Source organism: Falco punctatus (assembly GCF_963210335.1).
Source record: "Falco punctatus genome assembly, chromosome: 9".
NCBI lineage: Eukaryota > Metazoa > Chordata > Aves > Falconiformes > Falconidae > Falco > Falco punctatus.
In genome coordinates this window covers 15,691,974-15,717,088 of record NC_137589.1, presented here as the reverse complement: position 1 = coordinate 15,717,088, position 25,115 = coordinate 15,691,974, and the positions used below count along the sequence as shown (strand labels likewise).

Here is a 25,115-nt window from a genome sequence, read left to right as displayed (position 1 = left end):
CTGATGCAATGTTAGTTAACAGAGCAGTAATGATTGCTGTATCCCTCTGCATGGCGTGTGGTGAGGAACAAGATGAGAAACGTTCCTGTATGGAATCTTGATATTAGAATTGAAGATATACAACATGTTTTTTAATGTATGGGATCATTTTTAAGGCCAACTTTCTGGAAGGCTTTTATAGTCACTATTTCTCAGTTAAACAAAAACCAAACCAAACCCCAAATTAAGAATGCAGGTAATACCATCAATTCCTTGCCTAGAGACTGCATTCTGCACCCAGGTTGTTACTAGGGGAATTAAGAGACTGGTTTATATATAACAGGGTCATTTTCAAACCTAGCACAGAAAGGGACCTTTCAAATCAAATAATAGGTATTTTATTAACCTATGCTGAAGCATTCCAGTGTGTGAGACATCTGATGAATTACAGGCTTTGAGGTAATAACAACTGGCCTGTCTCTCTTTCCTGACTTGCGCATCTGTAAAGAAAATATACCGATGCCCATCCCCACAACTCCTCAGTGTTGGTAGGGTATTTATATACAATGCAATCACTTATGCCAGTCAAAATAAAGATGTTCAAGGTGGTAATGCATTCTGACAAATCTCATAGCCAGGGAGCTGATTTCCAAGTGAGACAAGGGCACAAATTTACTACTCAAATCCAAGTTCTCCCTCACTTGGCTAGTGTTCATGTCATCAGCCAAATCTTCAGTGAGAGAAACTTGTTTAATGATTTCGCAATATGCCACAATCCTCAAGGATTCTCTCATAGGAGAAATTGAAGGCTTGGAACATATTGTCTCAGAGCTCAGAGACAAATCTCAGGAAACTGTTTCCTTGTGTTTATGTCTTGCTGTGCCTGCTGAATAAGTATTTACATGGAAATTGTGTAATTTCTCTTCCCTACTGAGGACAGTTTGGTTTGCAGTCAGACTGGTTGAGAGGAAAGATCTTTTCTTCCTTTTCCTAGACTACTCTGGCAAATCTGCTCAAATGAGGTTAAGTGCTGGGAAACTGCTACACCACAAAAAAAAGAAATTATGGTTTTTTTTAAAAAAAAGTTAACATGATTTTGGGGGGGAAAAAAAATCAAAGCTTATCTTTGTATGTAGCAGAAAGTTGACAGAAGACTAGAGTAATTCTGATGCACACTGAACATGTGCTTTACTTTTACTTTTAAGGAGGTTGCAAATATTAGAAATGTGAAACCTAAGACTGCAAGAACTGGGTCTTTCCTCTTACTGTCTCCAGATGTGAGCCCACACCCTATGCCCTGTTGAGCTGGAAGCCCCAGCAGTGTGCCCTGTGGCCACGGGGCTGGCAGGGACACAGGAATCAGCCATGCTAAAGCACAGCCTGAGAGTCTGTGGGAGGCCCAGAGGGAACCCCCTCCTCTGCAGTCGCATGCTCAGCCTTGGAGCATTCCTCCAGGTGCAAGAGCTTTAATCTGGTGGAGGAAGCTGGAGCCCTGCTGCCACAACACAGCAATGAGCTCTGTCACAACAACCCTCCCAAAAGCTGCTGTGGCTATGCCAGAGGTGAAGGGACAGCAAGCAATGGAAGCTGATACAAAAAGGGGTGAGACTGTGTGAGCAGTGAAGGGGAAAAAATTCCAAAAAACAGCTCAGGTGTTGAGAATTTAGGCAGTCATTGTCAAGAAATATTTACTGTTGAGCTTTTAATTTTTTTTATTTGGTCTTCACTGGATAACAAACTTCTGGGTGTAAATAAGGACACTGTTTCAAACCCATTTAATGGAGATTCCTCTCTCAGTAGGATCAAGTATCATGCTAATCAATCCCTGGCAGATTAGACAGATGTCCTAGCAGGACAAGAGTGCATACTCCTGACCCCTGAGGAGGTGCTGAGACACAGCAATTTAAGTGCATTTAAGACAGGTCAGAGCATCCCCATGCATATGAAAGTCTGTTACAGATCATTTTAGGAGGGGCTTTCATGTATTATCTTTTTATGCTTAAAGTTTCCTGAGTTTCTTTGTCTCCATAAAATTTCACAGATTCATAAAAGTTTCAGTGGTTTGGTATTGGCTTTTCTCCATATTTGTGTGAAACCAAAACCTTGGCTACAATACAAGCATCCTGCTCTTCCCTGTGGCTGTACCTCTTCTGCCATCAGGCAGCTCTGGACAGGCTGTGAAGAGGGAGTGGCAAAAACTTGAGGAATCCTTAGCAAAGCCAATGACAAATGTCCGTTTGGATCACAGGCTATGATTATAAATTTTGTTTGGGACTTTTCCCAAGCCACATGATGCCTTCTCTCCCGCTGCCAGAGTGCCTGTATTTCTCACTGGCTTCTAAAGAGAGCACCTATCCTGTGCTTTTGCAATTTCCAGCTGTAGGAGACATTCTGAGGGATGAGAAAAATGGGGAGAAGATGGGAAAATGTGATGAGAGGTATGGAAAAGCTTCCCAGGGAGAAAAGAGTAAAGAGAGTAGGATGACTATCCCAGAAAAAAAGCACTGAATGAGGCTAGAAGTGTAAAATAGTGGGTGGCAAAATGACCAATAATGCTTGCTGCCTCTCCAGAAGTCCAAGAATAGGGGGCATCAGTGAAACCAGCGAGAGGCAGATCCGACTTAAAAGGGCTGCTCTTTCTGCAACAGGTAGTTGAACTGTGTGAGTCCTTGCACATATCCTTGGTGTGGGGAATGCAAAAAGTTTACCTGAGTTCATAGTGTAACTGGAAGAATTTAAAAAAGGAAAAACACCCACCTGCTCATGACTATACAAACCTCTTGCAGGTTTAGAAAATATGCGCTTAAATCACTGCCAGCTAGAATAATGTCCTGGAGGACTTTCAGTGTTTCATGTTCTTATGTTCTTGTGTGGCTGCTGTCAGAGACAAGGTATGCTAGAACTGATGGGCCTTTGCTTTGACCTACTGTTCTTTCCTGGATTTTGAACAGTTTCCAATACTTGTGATAGCTACATTTGCCCCCTATTAACAGGGACATCCTCTTTCTCCACACCTATTATAAAGGGAAGGATAGCAACTGCAGCAAAGCCATGCAGTATTCTTTCTTCGGCCTTTTTTTCATCGGGGCTTCACTTTTCTGGGCATTTCTCTATTGTTTGCATTCGGAGATTAATTTGGTCTTCACTTTTCTGTGGGACCTCTCTGCAGGAATACAGGATGCTGTGAGTGAGCAAACACTGTGCTCCTCACCTGAAAGGCAGAGGATTAGGCTGTGGCGCCTAATTAAACAGAGCGGGATTGCTGAAACGTGCACCACCCTTTTTGCTCCAGCCTCCCACGATCACGAAACAATGTCTGGAATTCTTTGAAATTACCACTCCTAGATGCAGCTTTTCCTTTGATGAGAGCATTTCATCAGAGTAATCCTGCTCTGGCTGGATTAGCTGCAGAGTAGGATAACATCTAATGTATTTTGCAGCTCGACTGGAATAGTGTTGGTTTTTTTCTTTAATCGTTCTCCACCTCGAAATGCCTCGCCTGTTCCTTACAGTGGCGCAGGTGGTGTAAGGGCAGAGGCTTCCCCGTTCACCGGTCCGGTTAGTAGCTGCCTCCAGCCGCCCGTACCCCCGCCCTCTCCGGGGCTGCCCCACGCTCCTGCATTTTCCCACTGGCCGCACCACCCCTCGCTTGCGGGCGGCGGAGGCCGTGGGGGCAGCACCCGGGGCCGCCGCTGGCACCCGGGGCCGGCGCGGGGGAGCGGGCAGCGGCAGCGGGCCGGCGGGGGGCAGCCCAGCGGGGGGCCCGGGCCCGGCCCCGGCGGGCGGAGCGCAGCGCCCTGCCCCGCAGCCCCGCGCTCCCTGCTCAGCCCCGGCATCAAGTTACAGCAAACCTACACCCTCGCAGCACCCCTATTTACATACAAATAACCGGAGTGCCTGCCTTTATGTCACCATCCGAGAGGCTTGCCAAGGGAGGCTGTAATCCAATCAGCAGAAGCTTTAAAGGGGTGTCTGCAGAGTGATTAAAAGGGGATTTTTTTATTTTTTTTTTTTAAAAAAAACTTAGTCATTATTTTTCATTTTGTTTGATATTTGCAAAGAACTTTGATCTGAGTTGAGCGGACAAAGATGTACATGTTCTAAAATACATACGAAGAGATCAAGGTGTTAAGAAGATCTCAGTTGTGTGGAAAGCGAATATGACCCACAGGGGTTAGTTTGCTTGTGCTGGTTTGGAGATTAACTCTAAATCACTGCTTAAGGACTAATAGGAATTCTTGGAAACACCAGGGAAAAAATTCTTATAGACCAGGCTGGTGAAAATGGCTTTCCAAAACAGTAAGACTTTTTTAAAGTTTAACTTAATATATGTTGTTTCTGTTTCTGGTTTTTTTGAATGCTTTCTGGTGTATTATGATCATTTGAGCTTTTAAACTGTTGCTTAAAATACTGGTTGTTGCTGGGCTCCAGGAGAAAGTTGGTGTGTGTGTTTGCCGTTTGCAAAGCGGTAGCTGAAGGGGTATTTTTAGAATGGATTGTTAGTTTAACACCAGAGCTCGCCTGTGGTTTCCTGAGTGGGGTGAATGGAAACTAGCCTGACCTCCTTGAATGAAAGTGGAAAACGTAAGGCTGGGGGTGCGGAATCGCTTACCTTCCAGAACACGCAGTTGAACTTCTCTGTTGTGCAACTTTTACACACCTAAAACGCGTTCGCAACAAAGGAGGAGAGCGTGAACGGTCGGCAAGTAACGAGCCTGCAAGGAGCTCGCCCTGCTCCGCGCCGTGGAGGGAGCGGGGTGGGGGGATCCTGCAGCCGCGAAAGGCATATTTTGGACGTGCTCTGTCAATGCAGGAATGTAGGTTTGCATGATGTAATGGCATGCAAATGCTCCCGGCGAGAGTGAGCCGCTCCGTTAACCCTTTGCGGCCTCTGCCCTCCTCTCCGAAGATTTAACTTTGCTGCCTTTCATTTTTTTTCTAAAAAAACCGAAGCCCCCAGCCACCTCCTGCTCCGCGGTGCCCGCGTCCCTCGCGGGGCTTTGTCCGGCTGCGGGGCCCCGCCTGCCCTCGCCCCCCGCTGCCGCCGCAGGGAAGGGCCTTCGGGAAGGACCTACCTTCGGGAAATCAACCTGGGGGTGGGAAGCAGCTGATAAAAAGAAAAAAAAAATCCTCCCCCCCCCCCCCCCCCCCCCCCCCCCCATTTAAGGAGAGCCGCCTCTTTTACTCAGCGTCCATCCAAGCTTGCTGCACTTTTCAGTACTGGTGGGCAAACAGGCTGTAGCTCTCACAGCCAAGTTTTGGATTTTTTGTTGTTGTTTTTGGGTTGTTTGTTGTTTGGTGGTCGTTTGTTGGGTTGATTGGGGTTTTTTTTCAGGATTTTGGCGGTTGTTTGGTTTTGGTTGGTTGGTTGTTTTTTTTCTTGCATACAGAATAACCTAACTGGAGTTTGTCAGCTCAGGCATTTTGGTAAGAGAAGCAAAAGCAAGTGCAATGGTGCAAAGTACAGAGGAACCCTTTAGCTTGCTGAAGGCAAAAGTCATCCCTCGTATAACTTTATTGGATTTACATCAAGGTTGAGTTTTGTTTCTTACTTTTGCCCCCAATAAAATTATTTTCTCAGGCCCATTCAGAGGGTGGATAATTGACGTACTACATGGAAAGAGCCTTAGGGAAAGTGGGGGTGACAGGATTGATTCCTTGTTGGCGAGCAGAGGAGGGCGTTATGACTTACTAAGCACACAAACATTTACAATACATGTAGCTTCTGATTTCAGCCTGGCTTTTGTACTGGCAGGTGAGGATGCAATGACAGGGGATACGGACAAATACCTCGGACCCCAGGATCTGAAAGAGTTGGGAGATGATTCTTTGCCTGCTGAAGGGTACATGGGCTTTAGCCTGGGAGCCCGCTCCGCCAGGTATTGTATTTGCCATTTCTCGTGTTTGCGTGTCACCACAGTTACAAGTTCTTACTAACCAAGCGTGTTCTTTCACACAAAGCTGGAGACTATTTCAAAACAACGTAGAGGGGGTGTACTTCTGTGTTACGATAATATTGCGCCTTTAAAACATACGTTCATTGCAGTTTTATTTCATATTCTTTATTCATGTTGGCTTCTTATGGCAATGATACAGAAAACTAACTATTCACTTTTTCTGGTATCTGCTCATGCTCTGAACGTCTCCAAGGCACCTCTCTGTTAGCAGTTTGCAACTGGTCTAGAAACTGATACAGAGCAGCCAGCGAAACCAGGTTTCTTTTCACTACTGCTGGTCAGATTGATACTGGCATTGAAGTGTTCCTCAATGGACTAATTCAGCCAAAGAATGTAAATGCCAGAAAAACTGAATTACAATCATTTTGCTATTTTGGTGCTTTTATTTCTTTAAAGGTGCTAGTGAGTAATCCAACTGAGATAGCCATTATTAAAGAAAAATGCAACACACACACACCCCCCACCACCCCCCAAAAAAAGAAAAGAAGACAGGTGAACCCTGAATTTGTTGTAGGGTTTCGTTTGAGAGGGAGCGGATTACACGTTACAGAATATAGGCCTATGGTTCTGTGAATGTGATAAAATACTCTAAACTTAATATAACTTCTGACTAATGTTTATTTCAACTCCAGTGTTTCTAGATTAATGTTTTAGATTTAATTTTTGAATCTTGCTAAAGCCTGCAATGTGCGTTGCTCAAAACAATTAAAGCTGTATGAGCAGAGATTACTTCCATAGTTGTGGACTTGCAATGTATTTACTGACAGTTGAATTGTACTGAAGCTAATAATTAAACCTCATAAGCTGGAGCCCTGAGGACTTTTTCCTATGCTGTAGTTTAAAGAACTGTTTTAAAAAGTGTGTTCATTGTCTAACAGCAAATGGCAACTCCCATAAAGTAAAGCTTAGATGTCTACCCTTCAGTCTTGTTTGCTATGGTCGCATTAGAAATGCAAGCATGCAGTGCACATTTGCTCTTTAGTAGTGCCCAGCCATGTTTTGCTTCATTTACAGTTTTTAGGTAAGTTAATAAGTATTTGTGTGATAATACATTCACGAGGAATGCCAAAATACATTTAAATAGTCCATTAGCTAGAAAATCAGCTAAACAGGTCTCAAGAGAGAATCTTATGTCTTTGTAAACGTAATTAACAGAACTTTAAACAGAAGCTGGCGTGAGCAAGGTCATACAGCACTATGAGATGTGGTCAGTCCTGAAGTCCTGCAGTGGTGATGGAGAGGGAGTGCGCCTTGTGTACAGAGCTGGGCACTGATTTACAGGACACATTTTACTCATTCCAGTGCTCTTCCCACACATGGCTAAATTCTCACTGTGCAGGTGGGAGAGCAGAATTTCAGAGTCAAAGATCTGTTAGGTAGACCTGAGGGTTCAACCTCATGTTTTCTGTGAGAGAAATCTAATGTTCCCATGCTTCTGATTTTAACAGTGCCATTACTATTTGTTGCTGCGTAACTCATTTTTTACATTGCACATGTTATGCTCAGAGGAGACAAATACAGTGTTTTTCCTGTGAAGTATTTTATTTAGCAAAAAGTATTCTGTGGATGTATCTTACTACGAATTCTGAGTGTAACATTAAGAAATAAACACATTAAATATATAAGCCATCCAGCCATAACATCTTGCTTTTCCTGTCTGATTCTTTGCTTTCTATTTCTCCTGTTTCTTTTCCACTGTAAATTGCTTTAGTCCAAAAGTCAGGTAAGAAGGCATGGCATCGTGTTACATCTTTCTGCTGCTGCCATTGCTCATCTTCATTTTATTCAGCATTGGAAAGTAACATGCTTTTATTTTGGGGCAGGGGGGGTGGGCTCACCCTTAGAGAATATCCCTCTGTTATAACAAACATAACTTGATTTCTTTATGCCCTTTGTCAAGTAGAAGTCTGCTTAACATAAGCCTACAGTGTGTAATTAATACCCCAGTTCTGCTTCCAGCACAAGGAGGAAAGTGTGCTAAGGGACTAGAAAAGTTCGATTAGCAACTACAAAATGCATGGAAACAAGTTGTAAAGTTTTGAGTCTGAAAAGTGTTGCTAGTTCAAAATTGTAATATGTTGTTGGATGTTGCTTTTTATTAAGTCACGTTTTCTAATACTTTATTTTTTGTCACGTAGCAAGCATGTCTAGGCCTGCAGCATGTTTTTAGCACATACCATAATGTATCTTCCAGGGTTAAGGGTAACACACTCCTATGTTGATTTAATTGCAACACATTCAGAGTGATCATAGTTATTTCTAAACAGTCTAACATGCACAAGATAATCCCTATAGCATTGGAATCTGTATTTGATAATCTATAAGCAAATTTATTTCCTTTCTGTATTTCATTTCAAAATTATTATCCTTTTTTCTAACTAAATGTTAGTGTTAAATGTAAAAAAACTAGGTGTTTATAACAAAGTCAAAAGTGGTTCAGCCACGAAGACAATGACAACACATACAACTTGCTCTTAGTTAAACCTGCTTCAGCAAGCTGAGCCATGTGGGCAGGTGTTGTAACCTACCCACAGCTCCCCTGGGGACCTGCCCTCATGGGTATGGGTGTCCTCTCAGAATTAGGGCTTGAAGACATTTATCAGAGCTCATCTAAATACTTGAATATACTTTTCTAGATTTATTTTAAAGCCACAGCGTTACTGCCAAAGCAGTAAACATCTATTGTGATTTTGCTTATGTGTTTTATAGGGAAGAGGATATCTAACTATAGTCGAATACTTACTAATCCACTTTTCCCCTCGTATTTATTTCACAGATTATGTATAGTTTGCCATTTTATGCTATCCCTGGAAGTTGCATGTATTAATTTTTTTTATTTTTATTTTTTGTTCATCTCATTGTCATCTGCACTTTCTATGATAAATGGTAAATACAACAGCCTCCGCTCCTTCAGTTCGGATAGGTCCTACACACTGAACAGAAGTTCTTATGCCCGAGACAGCATGATGATCGAAGAACTGCTGGTACCAGCAAAGGATCAGGTATGTGCTCCGTCTCTGTCACCAGGTATTCATGCCCCTCCTTTATAGGGGATGACAGTCTGCAGCCCTGAGCTGTGCTTGCAGACTATCACTGTTCTCTTTACTATTGAAAGAGAGAATAAAGGAGCTGAGAGAAAGAAATTATCATGGGTTTACCACATTGTAGTTTTGATCCTGCAAGAGACAGGGTGATGGGGTTCTAAACCAAAAAAGTCTTTAAGGCACCAGTTACTTTTCTGAGTGTGGGGTTGTCCAATGAATTCAATGGGAGCATCTGTGAGCTTCATGTTACGTGTACCCTTAGATAAGCTGGGAGCAATGTGTTTTACACTAAGCAACCTTTGTCTGTACTCTGTAGCCTAGGGATTATGTTCACCCATTTTGTCTGCATGGAGGGGACTCCAACTGCTGTCTTTGTTTTTCCACCCTTGAGAAGAATTTGGCCTTGTAAAGGTTGAGCTATTATGCACTAACTACTTTATGTATCTTCCAGACATTTGTGCAATGAGTAATACCACAAAAGCACAATCTTTTGACCTGGTTATAGTGTGGGGAACTCTTTCCAAAAGCTAATGCTCATGATGATGGGGTACTATATGCTTTGTTTGTGAGTTCCTTGGCATTTGGTTTGGTGGTAGATTGCTTCAGATTTTTAGATCCAACTGAAATACTCAAGAGTTTCTTGATACACAGAAGCCAGAGACCTGCTAGGAAGTTGAATAAAAAATCACATAGAAATCTTTACTTGTGAATTAAAGGACTGTGGAGTGGAACTGTTGTTTATGTCCTGGAAGAGCATATGGTGGATTGTAATGAAACAGAGGTTTTCTGCTGCCATTTTCACACAGTTACCTCTCAGCAGCAACAAGTATTACTGCATGGGGGCTTATGATCTCAGAGGATGCTTTCATGGGGGAAAGGGTCCACAAAGCAGGACTCACGCATTTTAAGCATTGACTGTATCAGTCTGTAAATTCTAGTGTAGTATAAATTATCTGGTTTTACTACAGGTTTTGCATACAGCTTTGGTAGCATTATAACAATGGCAGAAAGTGGATTCTGTCTTTAGCAGCTGAATATTTATTATTAGGTTATTACTTTGAGGTGAAATGCTGTAAACACTCAATGACCTTGGTTTGCAACAGCTAGCTAGGGAGAATTTCTGAACATTGCATAGCAGTAATTTTCTTGCTTTTGTTTGTTCTGAATTCAGAAAATAAAACCCGCAACTACTGGCACTGGGAACAAGAAGTGGTATTTCAGGCTGAGAACATAAAGTTACTTTGACACTTCCTACTCCTAAACTTTCATTAATACTTCTTGATATGATGGAAATTTCAGAGGAGAGAAAGACTCTTCAGTCTGAGAACATTACATTGTTTTATGGTTCTGGCCATTTTTGTGATTACCGTCAAAGCAGACAGCATTGATTTAGCACTTTGGGTGCATCTGATCACATAACAAGACTTAAAACCAGGACTGTGCTGAATAACTCTTTAAACAACATTGTTGAAAGGGTCCACCATTAACCTGGTTTGTATTAGAAAATTCCACTAGAAAAATAAGTATTACTTATCTGTACATGGACGTGTTGCAGTGAGACCACATCATGTACAGAAGCTCTACTTTAGGGCAAACTTCATATTCTCTACAAGTGATCGTGGACCTCTCTTTTATGTAGGATCTGTTGTAGTGCTGGCTCTTGAGCTGAGAAGGTAACAGCTATGAAAACCTTCTAGTGCTGGTGCTGAGCAGTGCTGTAGGCTGCTTTCATTGCATTTATAGTCTCCATAGTTTTGTGATTCCAGTTTTTGTCCAGCAATGATTGCGTAATTAATTATTGCAGTTCAGCGCTTGTCCAAATTTGTCATCGAAAATGAAGCCAGGCTGGAGGCCTGGCTGACAGTCTAGTTGTAAATGTTATTCTACTCTTAATCCTCTAGACAAACTTCATGTTTCTCAAGTCCAGGGGGGATCAGGAGAGGTGAAGGTGGTAATGGAAGGAAATGTCAGTCCTGTCTTAAGAGGTTACTAAAACCATGTTCCCCTGAAAAACAAAGGACAGTAAAGCAACAAACTACCTTAATTAAAAAGGGAGCCTAGTTAAAATGTCTGCTATGGCTTCTGCAAACCTTAAATCCTGACAAAAGATATATCCATCTTCTGGAATTCCTGTGTTCTTCAGCCCAGCTCAGACCTATGGTGGTAAGCTTTACAGCTCTTTGGCTGAAGCTGGAGGAGTGCATTTGTACCCCTGCCTCTCCTCTTCCCATCCCTCCCTCTGTACTTACTGGCTTCTAGAGAATCTCTGCTATGGCAGTAGAAAGCAGGGGAAAAAACCACCTTGTGTTCCAACAGCGGAATTCACAGGAACAAAGATAGTTTTGGGTCAAAACCAGTATCCTAAAAGTCCATCTGCAAACTGATAGGAGTTAAGGCTGTTTTGGGGTATCACACTACTCAAAGGAGTAAGTCATTGCCTACCTGCATATTCCATTTATCTTCTTTTGTAAACGTAAGACCTGTCTGGAGTTAGTGGCAACAGCAAAGTCTCAGAGCAAAGGGAATTAATTTTATCACAAATATAAGTATATAAGAGTAAGAGTCATTTGTCAACCTCTTGATTAGGTTAAAATAGAAGAACCTGTGGCCACCTCTCCCCAAGATCACTGGGAGACTTGGGAGTCTAAAGAAAATCAAACGTGGAAGACTTGAAATCAATCTTTACTGAACCCGACTGCCAACATGACACATTAAATATTAGAGAAGTATTTCTAATAATTCCCTGAGAAGTCACAATATTCGCCATTGTTTGCATCGAGTGGTTTATTGTTGACCCTGTTCAACGGGGAAGTCTGAGTCCGGGCCATACTGTGCCTGATAACCTGGCTGGAGCAAAGTTAAAATTTCTGTGTTCTGATGCATGTCAGGATGCATGCAAATCAGACCAAATCTGCATTACTTTCTCCATGGAATAATTTACATCAGCCTCTGAATTTAATCAGCCAAAGGCAGGATGAATCAGGCTGTCCGTTACATAGCAGCTTGCTGAATCTCTTCTGTCTGGATAAATTCATCTGGAAGGAAGAACAAATTCTTCTGTTTGCTGAACTCTGATATTACATAGCCTGGATATTCAGTTATGCAACCAGCAGGATCCTTGGCAGCAGAACCATCACTATTTTTATACATACATTGGTGTCTAACGAGGCCACGCCCTTTAGCAATGCATATTTAATCTCCCTTGGTCCAGGGAGGTAACACTGGGACCTGACCAAACACAGGATGATTCCTGTGATTCCATGTCCCTGATGATGTACGATCTTCTGGACTGCTTAGATTGTAACTTACACAGGAAGATCTTTTTGCCTGCCTGGAAAATCCAGCACCTCAACAGACTGACAAAATGAGATCGACAGATGTGTGCTGCATGTAAGATGCATGTGTTCAGCTGCTAACTTTTCATACTCTGTTTCTTTGCCAAAATTATTGGCTGCAGGCTTCATGGTTTTGGTGGCTGCAGATAATGTCCAGAAGATCTGTTTGAGTGCACTTTGTCAGAAAGGAATGCATCAAAAATAGTCACCTGATACACAGATGGTGTCTTAGGCCACAGCAATAGACTGAGGAACCCTATGTGGTGTGTGTAGGCAAACATACAGCAACTTGGTGAGCACAGTGGCACCTCTATCTAGCATGGATTATTTCAGGGTGCCGGTATTCCCTTGGAAATTATGTGGCCTGACATTTAGTTTTCTGTATCACACTGTTGAAGGAAATTTAGCATTTTTCATCTGTTACAGCAAACATGATACCACATTTATTTGTTAACAGATGTGTCCTGGTGCACGCCTGGACCTCAGTGCAGCGAAACTGCTATGGCTTAGCATGCGTTTGAATGACAAACACTAAATTGGGTTGTTCTTTTTTTGCACATTTCTTAGGTTTCTTTCTTTTGTCCAATTTTTGATGATGGTGTTATTCACTGATCAAAATAATAAATTGGTTCTTGTTTATCCAAATTTTTACAGATTCTGAGACCAACTGTCTGGATCTTACACTGTTTGGTATAAAAAGTAATAATGTACTCAGTATGAGCTCTTGTGGAGTTAGATCACTTGGAATAGTGGAAATCCACAGCAATGGCTTTCCTGCCTAAACTGCAGGCTCTTCAGAAAATATAGGAGAATCCCTAGTGTTCTACTGGAAAGAGTTAGAAAACTGTCTTCATTAAAATAAGTTATGATACATTTTTCAAAATGCTGATAATTAAATCCACTGCTGTTGCTCAATTGCCATTGTTTTAACGGCATTCATTTTATCTTCTATGTCTGATGGTGCATTTTGGTGTTTAACTTTTGCAAGTTTGACCCATTATTGTTGTCTGTGCTTGAACTATCAGGCCTCAAGTATATGTCTTGCAGTGAAAAGTTTAATGAAAGATCCTAATAAAAGAGTTAAGGTAGCAAAAAGAAGGAGGCATTAAACCATTTGCCACAGTGTTGGACAGATGACAGAGCAAAGTCATACCCTGCAGATATTTCTATCAAATCATAATGTCGATGGGTTTTGAAAAGAAACCTGGGATGCTCATTTGAAATAAAATAAGTGTTTAAAGAGAGAAGTTTATTGGAAACCCCAGAGCGATGGGAGGGTTGCAGGTTCTGAGCAACAACAGAGCACTATCTGTTTGCTTATTTTGTGGAAGGTTCTCGAGAATTGTTTTTGTGTGTTTATGACTGACTTTGCCAGATTTACTACTAATGCTGATATTTCCATTCCAAATAATTCATTTGCACTACCTCTATGTGCTAGTACATTAAAAAAAAAAGAAAGAAAAAAAAAAGGGGGAAAAAAAAAGGTGGAAATAATAAAACTTTCCTCTGTAAAGTGTGTGCTTGGCTCAGGTTTGACTTGAACCCACAGAATTTGATTTGAAAACAGCCCATGAGGTTTTAGTCTAACAGACTCTGCTGTCTCTGAGATGTATTTGCCTGTAAGCAGAAAACAACCTGTGTACAGGAAACACTGACATCTTTAACGCCATCTTGGGTGAAGATAGTCTGTGTGTATTGCATGACAGCTTCTTGACTTAGTTTTATTGATGTAATTTCTGGTGGTACTTGTTAAATTGTTTAGAAGCTTTCATATCACCCTGGAAATATATAGACATAAAGTATGTGAAGACTTCATTTGTTTAATTTCCTAGGAAAAAAAAAAATAACTAGAATTGCTTTTCTACACAGATAAGAGGGTTTATAGTGTGAGACCTTGTTGCGGGGCACAGGACGCATGAGTGTGCATGGGCAGCGGTGAGAAACAAATTACGTCTCAATGTCTGCCAGTTGGGGCAGTTAATTATAGCACCAGTGTGCCAGCGCTTTACAGGGTTAAAGCTATTTTTATAGAGATGAGTAGGGACAGTGGCACTCCAGAAAACAGTGTGCATGTTGGTTGTACGTGTATAAAGACAAGCTAAACCCTCCTCCCACCCGGGGCTTGGTCATGCATTTGCAGCTTCAATTAAACTCTCAGTGAAGTTATTCACAGGTTCTGCTTGAATAAGGACCTATCCAATGTTTTTTTCTGTGGGGGAACATTATACTGCCTGTCTGTATGGTATATGACTGCAGTACAAATGGTAATATTTTTTTCAATCCTTTTAACCTTGCACATGTAAGTAAAGATTGGAGAGAGACATAGTTGTAACGGAAGGACGTGGGAAAAGCAGGCAAAAAGAATGTTTGAAGATATGCAAGATTAATTTGTCTGTAGATTCCATGTTTTTGTTATGGGATTTCAGTAATTTAACACGTGAGATACCAGAACGGTTATGTGGAAAGGGGGTCGGATCTAAATTTAATAGAATTATATTAACAAGATTGTATTTAATACAAGTGTTTTCATGTTACTTAAAATTTTTAATTTGTATTTTTTTGTTTTGTTTTTAAGCACCTGACGTTTCAAAGGGAGTTTGATTCTGATTCTCTCAGGCACTATAGCTGGGCTGCAGACACCTTGGACAATGTTAACCTTGTTTCAAGTCCCATCCATTCCGGGTAGGTCACTTAACAGATTTCCTTTATCTTTAAATGTGGAAGTGTATTGTTAGCTGAAGAATACAGCCTGCTGTAATGGCTGATAACATGCCTATTCCTGCTCCAGCTGAAGCCAGTGGCAAAATTCACAGTGACTTCAAGGAGGGTGCTTAATAATAAGAGTCAGTCTAAATTCTTGCATATCAAACCAAAAACTTGCTTCTGCACTTGGTTTTCTGAATGCCAAAACATTGTAATCCCACAGGCTTCTCTTTAATAGTCCTGGTTTGCTGCTTCTGTTGCTTATGCTTTGCTTTTAAGTGTCATAAGGTGATTTTGTTTGAATTGTATTAAATTATTTGGAATATTAAATCAGAGATCTAATGTTATGCTTTCTGCTCTTTCGTAGAGAAAAAAATAGGGGACTTTAATTTAACCTCTTATTTTATACATACTTCCAAACTGCTGCCTATTCTCCAATATCTATAGATTGATTTTACTATTCATTTACTTATGAGTCATCGCTGTAGTTCTGGTGTTTCTTGACATAGACTTGATTTAAATGCAATGTTTGAATGACTATTGTAGAAATTTACGAATACGTGTGTAACTGAAAGGAATCATTGCATATGAGATGATTGTCTAGTACAAATATTTGTTGTTTAATTTTCAACATCAGAACATTGAATTTCACATCCTTTTCAATTTACTTCTCCATTTTGTGACTTATTACATTCTCATAATGAAAATGAGTGCAGCACATACCAAAAGATTTCAGTTCCAAAACAGCAGCAAGTCCCACAAATCTAAAACTACAGTCCCACAATACATGTAAGCACCTGCTTCTGCTGAACAGATCTATACAATGGTGGATTTTGGGGTCTTGAGCTGATAAAACACTGCATACGGTCAATGCTAGCATTGAAATGTCAAGAATTGCAGAATAAAAAACTCAAGTCTGTTGGTTATCGCAGAAAGGTATGTCAGCAAAGGACGTCAGGGAGCTGGTAGTCCACCCATTTGCATTACAGCAGGATAAAATATAGTCAAGCCATTCCTGAAATATGTTTACATTTTTTTATGGTCACTGAAGATAAGAGATTATATAGTTTCCCAGCTTCAGTAATTCACTATCCTTTGTTACGATATTTCTTCCCCTTACTTAAATGCAACTTAAAATTTCTTTGCTGCATATTAAGCCTATTTGTTGTTGTACCCATGGTAGTCACGGAGTACAATACCTTGCAGGTCTCTTAACAATGTTTTATATATTGGAAGACATGTAATCCTCTCTCTTATAGACCAAAATGTCCCAGCTCCTCCTAGGTGACGCTTTCCAATTTCAGTGCATTCTTGTTGCTGTCCCCTGGCTCTCTCCAGTTTGATGATAGCTTATTTCTAAGCCAGGATCACTACCTCTTTGGTTTGACACATGATACACTTCGTCTTAAGCAATCCCACAATAAAGGCTGCCATTTTGGTAATTACAGTTTCTATTGATGGGTGTTCTTGGTCCTTTTCTGAAATTCTGCAGTCTGGTTATTTTTTCTGTTTTGTGCTTACGTGTTTGCTTTTGCCTTTATGGATCTTTAAGGTTCCTCCTGAGCCTCCTTTTCTCCAGCCTAAACAAACCCGAGTTCCCTCAGCCACTGCTCATCAGACTTGTGCTCGACACCTTTCACCAGCTTCGTTGCCCTTCTATGGACATGCTCCAGCACCTCAGTGTCCTGTAGTGAGTGGCCAAAAACTGAACAGTTTGTTGGTTCAAGACCTTTTTCCCATTGTAGCAAGATAACTTTTCATTTTGATCCAAAGACTTTTCAGACCGTCTTTCTGTCCGGTGTTCAGATTGGGAATGAAGACATTAGCTTAGTACCTGGCCCAGGGCAGCATGGTGAAATCTGCACTTGAAGTTTCCTTTCCGTTTAACTGTGAAGCACTGATGGTATCTCCTTTGAGGTAACTTCTTAGATGATTATGCTCTTATCTATACTGTACCGGTTGCTTGCCTAAATACCAAGACAGTACTTGGTACTTGGCTGCTGGGGAAGTTACCCTGTCGAAGAAGGAAGGTAAATTAACCTGAGGGCAGTTACTCCTGCCACTCATGTTTTGGCTCAGCTGGTGGCAGGCGAGTTGTAATCTCTTGATTATCCTTTAGGACCTTATAGATTGATTGTTGGATAATTTATTCCTGAATATTTCTGGTAATTGGAGTTAAAATGATCGGTCTAAAATTGTCTGGCTCCTTTTGATCCTGGTACAAAATGGGTCTGATGTTTGAATCCTGCCAGTCCTCTGGGACAATACTTGTCTGTCATTAGTTCTGCAGCATGCTCACTGATGGTTCCAACCCTCCAAAACATATATTCTTTGGACGTGGGAACTTTCACATCAACTACTTCAGATCCGATCCCTTTGTACATCAGTCCTTGCTAATTCCAGACATAGCCTTAGCTGCTGCAGACCTGCAGCAGTGGAGCAGACTGTGGGGGGTGCAGGGGAGGGAGAGAATCTGAGCATGGAATATTCTCCAAACAGGTATAGCTTTTCTGACCTGTCACATTTCTCATTTGGCAGATAAAGTCCATCAGAAATGATGCCCTGATGACTCCATTGCTTTGTTAGGAAAATACCCTCACTCATAATTTATTTTCTTTTCAGTTGTGGCCCCGTGTTATAATACGATACTGTTGGGGTTTCCCTCTTATCTTCATCTGGGGGCATGCAACAGATGTTCCCTTCACATCCTCGAGTACCTCAACACATCTCATATGCAGAGGATTGTGACTTTTTTGTGTCCTTCTGTCAGTCTGTTTCTGAAGAGCAACTCCTCCTCTGCTTGTTTGCAGCACTTCATCCCCGGCTTTGTCCCATCCTTTCGGTGGCCATAGGCAAAGGCATGCCGGCTGCCCCGTGGTGCGGGTCACCCTGAGGCCAGGGCCTGACCCCACCACTCTGTGCATTCCTCATCCTCCCCCAGGCTCTCAACGCGCCACGCTGGGGGAGCTCCTCTGCAGCCAGCTGCCCCGCGTTGCTCTTTTCCCCCTCTACCCACTGTCAGAAGGGAGCATCAAAGTTTGCTCCTGTTTCTTAACTGAGGCAGAAGGGGAATTTTAGGAGCAGGATGTGGAGATCCAGCAGTGTATCAGTGAAAGGGGAAGAAAGAAGGAATTGTTGGCAGTAATTTCAACTCTTCTGGTTTTTCCTTTTTTTAAGCCAAGATAATGTTTTATATTTTTCTTTTTGAGCTCAGATGAGTTGTTTTGCCAGCATATATTTTGAATGGGGTCCATTGTAAGCAGTACTTTGAAATGTGTCATGAATCTTGAGGCCTCTGGAAGGGTAGAGACCCTTCACCAAAATGACCTTCAGCTTTCAGATGTGAGCTTGCTGGTGAAACTGAAATGTGGGTGTGCTCTCTTCATGTTGCTTTTTTTAACTCCTTGGTTGTCTTAGCCAAAAGAAAAAAAAATAATGTGTCACACTGTCTTCCATATTGAGAAACTCAGAAATACCGCATCTAGTCTTGCAAGGTGGAATACATCAGATTGATTATAGTTTACTCCAACCTCCTGTACACACAGAAGAGCTCATTTTTGAAAGCAGTGTAATGAATGGCATGGAGTGATGCTTCTTTCAAGTATCCTGCCATACATTACACTTTACACATTCTACTTTGGAAAATAAACTGCTATAGAGAAGTGCAAGAATTCGTTTTCCGTGGCACAGTGCAGCATGCTTTGGGAATTAAATAAAGAAGCTGTGTTACAATAAATTCTCTGTTGAACTAAGTAAATTGCAAATGTTTTTCTCTTCTCCATGTGCTTCTGCATTTCTCAGAGAAATGATGGACTTGTGCTAACTAATTAAATGAACACTTTCTTTCAGATTTTTTTCCCACGTGTAGTACAGTCTATGTGACATAGGTCACAATATGGGAAACAAAAGCCAAATAATTTCTAAAGTTGGCCTTTGAATGTGCTGCTTCTGTTATTTTGCTGATTGTTACTTTTCCTTTATGCTTATTATTGATATTTTCTGTTGCTTGCTTCTAATTATCTTACATTAATTTTTCCCATTTGCTTTCTAAATTATTTTGCAGCTATTCCTCTCCACTCCCCCAGTATGATTCAAGGTGATAACTCTGTGCTTTCTGTGACTCCTCATTTTATTATCTTTCTTTAAACTTTTTTCCCACAGTGTGTGTAGATGTTTGTAGTGCATCCGCCCACATCCTCATCCCTTCCATGTATTCAAGTAGAAATGCTCATTAGCATTTAGAGTTGTGTTTTAGAGATCATATTGTAGTTCCCATTATTAGTGCAACATTAATTTAGGTAAGCATCAGCTACTAATCTTTTTGATAGAAAGTGCATGAAATACTGTTTGGAATTATTGTTATTGTTTCAAACTGTAAATTACTAATTTGAGAACTAAACAAGGAAATAATTAATATGCTGTTGACGACCTTTATATGGGAGCAATATGCATAAAGGCTGATTTGCTAAAGGTTTTGTCTTCACTGAAGGCTGCAGTGCAGTTTAGACACCAAAGGTGGCTGTAACAGGCTAGTTCCTGCGGTTGGGCATAGACCCATGAGTCAAGGTTTTATCTACCCTTGCTGTGAGCAGTGTGCATTGGCAGCGCTAAGCCCTACATTGCCAAGGTTGAACTGACCTTGAAATCTACAGCCTAAATGTACCTGAGAACTTGGGGCCTGACTTTTACAGGTACTTTATTTTAACTTCCACGGATTATTTTTTTTTAATTATGAATTTGTCAGTTGATTTAGGTGCCTAGAGATTTTTGACAATCCACTCTTACATACTTGCGTCATTTAAATAGTTTGTATACAGAGACAGCATCTTATCTGAGTGCAAGCTTTAGCATTTTTGCATTAGATGAAAAACTGCTTTTTTTTTTAATTAATTTTGAGATGGCTTAACATGCCAGTAATTGCATACATGACAGGCAGCTCTCTAAAACATTGCTTTGTGCCGAGCCATCAGGCCAAGCTCAGCCTTGCCAAGCTTCCTGGCAGGCCCCTCGGTTGCTCTGGGGTGCACCGACCAGATGTGCCTTCTCAGAGCTGCTGCAGCATCAGCCCTGAAGGGATGCTCCAGCCAGCCACCCCTCCACCCTGCTCACTTCCCTGTAGTCTGAAGGGCCCTATCTTCTCTGCAGACAAAAACCACGCACATTTTTAAAAGGCCACTGAGGTGCCAATTGTAACAGATTCCTTTCAGTATTCTCCCTTCACTGACCAAGAGCTGTGGGTTCCTGCTTAGTATTTGACTTTGCTTCATCGTAAATGATAATGGATTGTCTTGAACTCTCTTCACAGCTAGTCACAAGCTGGCTCCTTGCCAGCCCTGAAGAACAGCCACTGGCCCACCCTTCCACAGGCTCAGTGGCATCAGCCTTCACCATCCACCGTATAGAGCAGTTGCAGGGAGAAAATGCAACATAAACATGCTGACAGTCTAATAGTGCTCAGTGAGCCAAGGGGAGGGGGAACCAAAGGTCCAGGCTCTCTAGAGCTGTTGCCTTTGCTTGGTACAGCCTTCTGTTAGCAAACAGGAAAGTGTTCCTGTCAACAGAGTTTACAAACATCTAAGATCTTACGATCTATAAGTATTAAGTTTAACATAACTTACATACTCTATAATTCAAAGACTGAACATGTTGGTTTTGACATAGATCTAGTATTTGTAGAAAGCACTTGATTAGCCATTCAGCAAAGATCCCGTCCCAGTGAAACAATTCCTCTTATGAGGAACTGGGGTACCCTAGCAGCAAAGATTGGATTTGTTCAGTAGAGTACAATGTGTTTATCTAGGAGAGAAGTGTGGATACAATTTATTTGTATGAAAACTATTGTGAAATATCATTAATTTTATTGCATGCTTTAGTACTGTAAAATGTCTGGGCCACAAGAAATGATAGATTTGGTTTAGGGTCATCCCAGAGTGCTTTTTCACCTCCCCGTCTTTAACTGATGGATTTTAATTTGGTTTGAAGAAAAGCAATATAGCCATTTCTTTATCTGGAATCCAGTTGGACAACCTCTCTGTCCTGCTTCATATTTTTACAGCTTGTGTCCCTATCCGCCTGTCTCCTGCAGACCGCTAAATACCAAGTTTTGACCAGAGTCCTGCTTTTGTGCAGATTTTCCCCACCCACGGTGGCCGGATTTCAGAATGCAGCTTATTTGCAGGCCTGGCCAATGCACTTCAGCTGTTACTTTTGATACCCTGCTGTCTCAAAAGCAAATGTAACAGTCTTGCGCAAATTCCCATTCATACTTCAGAGCATTTGGGGGCTTTTTCAAAGAATCTTCATGAGCCCCTTGGATTATTGGCTCCTACCCTAGTTCAATTTGCAGTAGGGAACCGGGAAATCGAATGGATTCACCTGTTAATCATGTGAAGGTTTAATTCTTAAGATCTGGAAGTTTTGGCAACAGCCTTGCTAATAGTGAAACCATACAGCAGATGTACCAGCTATGTCAGTGTCTGCATAGCATACAGACAGAGAAAACAAAAATCGTATTAGCATTAAGACTGAGTTGGTAACTCATGTCCCTCTTGATACTGGCCTGTTACTACATCTTCTGCCTGGAGCTAGTCTCTCTCAGAAGCTTATGGTACAGAGGAAAAGGGAAGGTATTCTGGAGCACCAGTGGAGACACACACCCCACCCCCACCCCCCATAACTATTTAGAGCTGCAGGAAGCTGTATGTGTTGATCCCTGTAAAGGGGAAGGATTTTTGCTGCAGAGTTTTGAAACAGGCTGATTTTTGGTCCTGGGAGGACACTCTGCTTTCCTGTCACTGTTCTGTTAAAGACAGTAATGCTTCATGTATGCAGCTTCTCAGCATTTCATAGCTGAAATAAACCACAGCTATTAATGATGTTTTTCTTGTTAATATTAATTATTCCCTTGCTAATGGAGATAGTTTTATTTTAAAACCTACCACTAACCACTTACAAATATAATTGCTTACCCTTAAATGGAAAATTATGCCTTGGAATGACACTGGCAAATGTGATTTTTCTTTAACGTCACTTTTTGCTAAGGAATGTCATCTTCACAGAGGAGTAATGACATGATTTCCTCCAGAGTGCCAGCAGCCTAAGGGAAGTAATATACTTGATATTCTCACTATTCCGCACCAGTGGAAGCCCTTAGTAGCCTGGACTGGCTGTCACTCATGGTGCCAGCGCTCGCTCTGCCAGCCGTCAGGAGTGTTTGCAAATGAGACTGTGAGGAGGTTTTTGAAGACTGAGATTCCCCAAAATAATAAGCATTTTTAATTCTCATTTTTCTACACCGTCTGGTTCCTTTCTGCATGTGAGGCTAATTACTGTTGTTTATGGACAGTAGAGCTAACAGTAATGGAGGGGTGTTTTTAAATTCTAATAAACTAGTTCTAATACACTACTTGTGCACTCTTAATCTAAATTACTCAGTAGCACCTGTTCATTTCACCACGACGTTGCTAGACCTTTAGCAACTCCTGCTTTTGATAACCAATAGTTAACATGTAAGTATAAGGGTTTTTAAAGAATCTTCATGTCCTTTTTAGTTTAGCTGGGGTTGGGAGGATTTTTCTAATAAAGCTTTAAAGACTGTGGTGGTTGACTTTTTGCTGATCTTCTGCTTGCTTTGTGACCATTTTCATTGACATGTTTCCTTTTTCCTACAGTTTCCTGGTTAGTTTTATGGTTGATGCACGTGGGGGTTCGATGAGGGGTAGTCGCCACCATGGAATGAGAATAATTATCCCACCACGCAAGTGTACAGCACCAACCCGCATCACTTGCCGCTTGGTAAAGAGGCATAAACTGGCCAGCCCACCACCGATGGTTGAAGGAGAAGGATTAGCCAGTAGACTTGTAGAAATGGGGCCAGCAGGGGCACAGTTTTTAGGGTAAGTTTTTATATGATTTTCATTGTTTACACTCATGTTGCATCTTTCATTTCCTTTATCCTGTGAATCTGACTAGTTAAACATTGACTCTTCCCTCATTTGAGCACATAAGATAGGCTACTTAAATTGAAATATTAAAAAATGCCAACCTGCCATTCCTTCCAGAAAGTACCCTTGTATTTTAAGGGGAGCTTTGCCTGTATGGTGACTGCAGGATGGAGCTGAAGGTAAGGAAAGCCATGGAAAGGCCAAGTCCTGCCCCCACCTACTCATGCAACCTGCCTTTGAAATCAGGAGCCACACACCTATAACCCAGAACAGGTTTTGGCCCTTTCTCTCATAGAGTATCAGAGAAACATCACAGTCACAAAAAAAAAGGGTCTTAAAGTCACCTACAAGAACTCAAATATTGAGCTCTGTTCCCTATGCCATGGCATGTGCACAGCTCCTGCTGGAGTTGCTGGGAGCTGCCTGTCTCCATCCTGTGGAGCAAAGCCACTGGTAGTGATGGCGGAGCACTTAATGTAGAGCATCAAGTAGTACAAATGCTAGGAACTGACTTTTTTTAAAGTTTAAAATAGAGGAAACGATCCACTATGATGTGGCTTTTTTTTCCCTAATTATAAATTTTGTTCGTTACCATGAGTGGCACCCTGGTGTAAACTGCTGGTTCTGTCGGGAATGACAGCTTGTTCCTAATTTCCCCTTCTTGTTTCTCTTCCTGCTGCATGGATGTTATTCAGTAAACTGCATCTTCCTAACACTCCTCCCCCTCTAAATGAGGGCGAGAGCATGGTTAGCCGAATCCTGCAGCTTGGTCCACAAGGAACAAAATTTATTGGGTAGGATATGTACGGAAAAGATACAGAATGTTTACAGTTTTTCTTTTGTTTCAAATTTTTTGTTATTCCCATTTTTTTTTTTAAGTTTTCTAAAGCTTTCAGTTGATTTATGTCACTGAAAGAAAATCATAGTGGCTTGATTTAATATAGCTCTGCTACTACCTTGTGCTTATAGGCATGTAAAATTCACTGCCAGCATTCTGCTTTCATAACTTCTGTGCTTTTGTAATTTTTTAAATTTGAAGTGTTTCAACTACATCAAGTACATTTTAATACACAGTGACAGTCCTTTAAGTTCAACCCTGTGGTAGAGAAGGTATTTACAGGCCTTAAGTGAGTCTATTTTGGGAAGAGCATTTGTAAAATGTGATTGCATAAAGTCTTTTAAAGATCATTTAGAAAAAATGTCATTGAGTGAATGAATTCATTCACCAAAGTTGGAGAAACACTGATCTTTTCAAACTGCAAGAGGCATCTTATTAAAGTAAATTTATAAAGCCACGTATGCTACCCAAAGGAACTGCAGTGTATAATCTAAAAATGAAAGAATGTTTCCGTATATTTTTGACTATTGTTTTCAAACCCTATTGTGAAATCTATTGCATTAGGTTTTCAAAATATTGGTGAGTGTTTGGCGTTCCAAACCTGTTCAATACCTTCTCACTGAGTATTCTTGTTAAATGTCATGCACAAAACTATGTGGTTTCTAAATATTTACAGAGACAGTATCTGAAATATTAGCCTGCAAAGATTGTACTATAGTGTTAGTTTTCAGTTTGTACTTTTTTTTGAACTAGAGAGTAAATATCTTAAGCAAGGTATTTGAATTTTTAGTATTTACTTGCTGTGCACAATGGGAGACAGCAGCTACATTCCTATTAAAGGACTTGAGACTAGAGTAATAGCCTGGGTGTTTTTAAAAGTATCTAAAGTATGTATTAAACTGTCTTTTTCTATTTTCATGGGAAAAAAATACCACCTAACTCTCTTCCCTTGGTATTTAATGTGAAAACTGGACTTCCAGCTAGTTTATGTTTTTCTTCATGGTGGGTGTTGTGATTTCTGTACTTGAGTAATTGGTTAATGCACCCAACACCTTGCAGGTGTACAGTACCACAGAAGTGCTGCATACTGCTCCCATCATGTGATGCTACTTTTAACTGAGTTATTACAAAGCAGTGAAATCCTTTACAACCTCTGTAGGAAAATAATGATACTGTCTATTTAAATGTCTTAAAGCTGCATAATCCATAATTGTTCACTTACTGTGTGATTTCAGTCCGTTTGTCTTAGCATACTTTAAAATGCATATCCTGCCTGTGAAGTGTTTGGCAAAAGTGTCTGTTTTGTTAAGGAATGG

The 25,115-nt window shown here is 41.1% G+C and overlaps 1 protein-coding gene across 7 annotated transcripts in view; it reads left to right on the top strand.

Moving 5' to 3' along the window:
* ANK3 (ankyrin 3) overlaps positions 1-25,115 on the top strand; it is a 381,110-nt gene that overhangs the window by 301,640 nt on the left and 54,355 nt on the right. For 4 of the 7 annotated variants that reach the window (XM_080402708.1, XM_080402710.1, XM_080402709.1 and 1 more), the window contains 5 exons: positions 5,735-5,858; positions 8,836-8,938; positions 14,891-14,997; positions 19,082-19,114; positions 22,689-22,913. In XM_080402708.1, coding sequence (XP_080258834.1) covers positions 5,735-5,858; positions 8,836-8,938; positions 14,891-14,997; positions 19,082-19,114; positions 22,689-22,913 — 592 coding nt within the window. The remainder of the gene's footprint in view (positions 1-5,734; positions 5,859-8,835; positions 8,939-14,890; positions 14,998-19,081; positions 19,115-22,688; positions 22,914-25,115) is intronic. The other 3 variants (XM_080402712.1, XM_080402714.1, XM_080402713.1) reach the window with 1 other exon arrangement.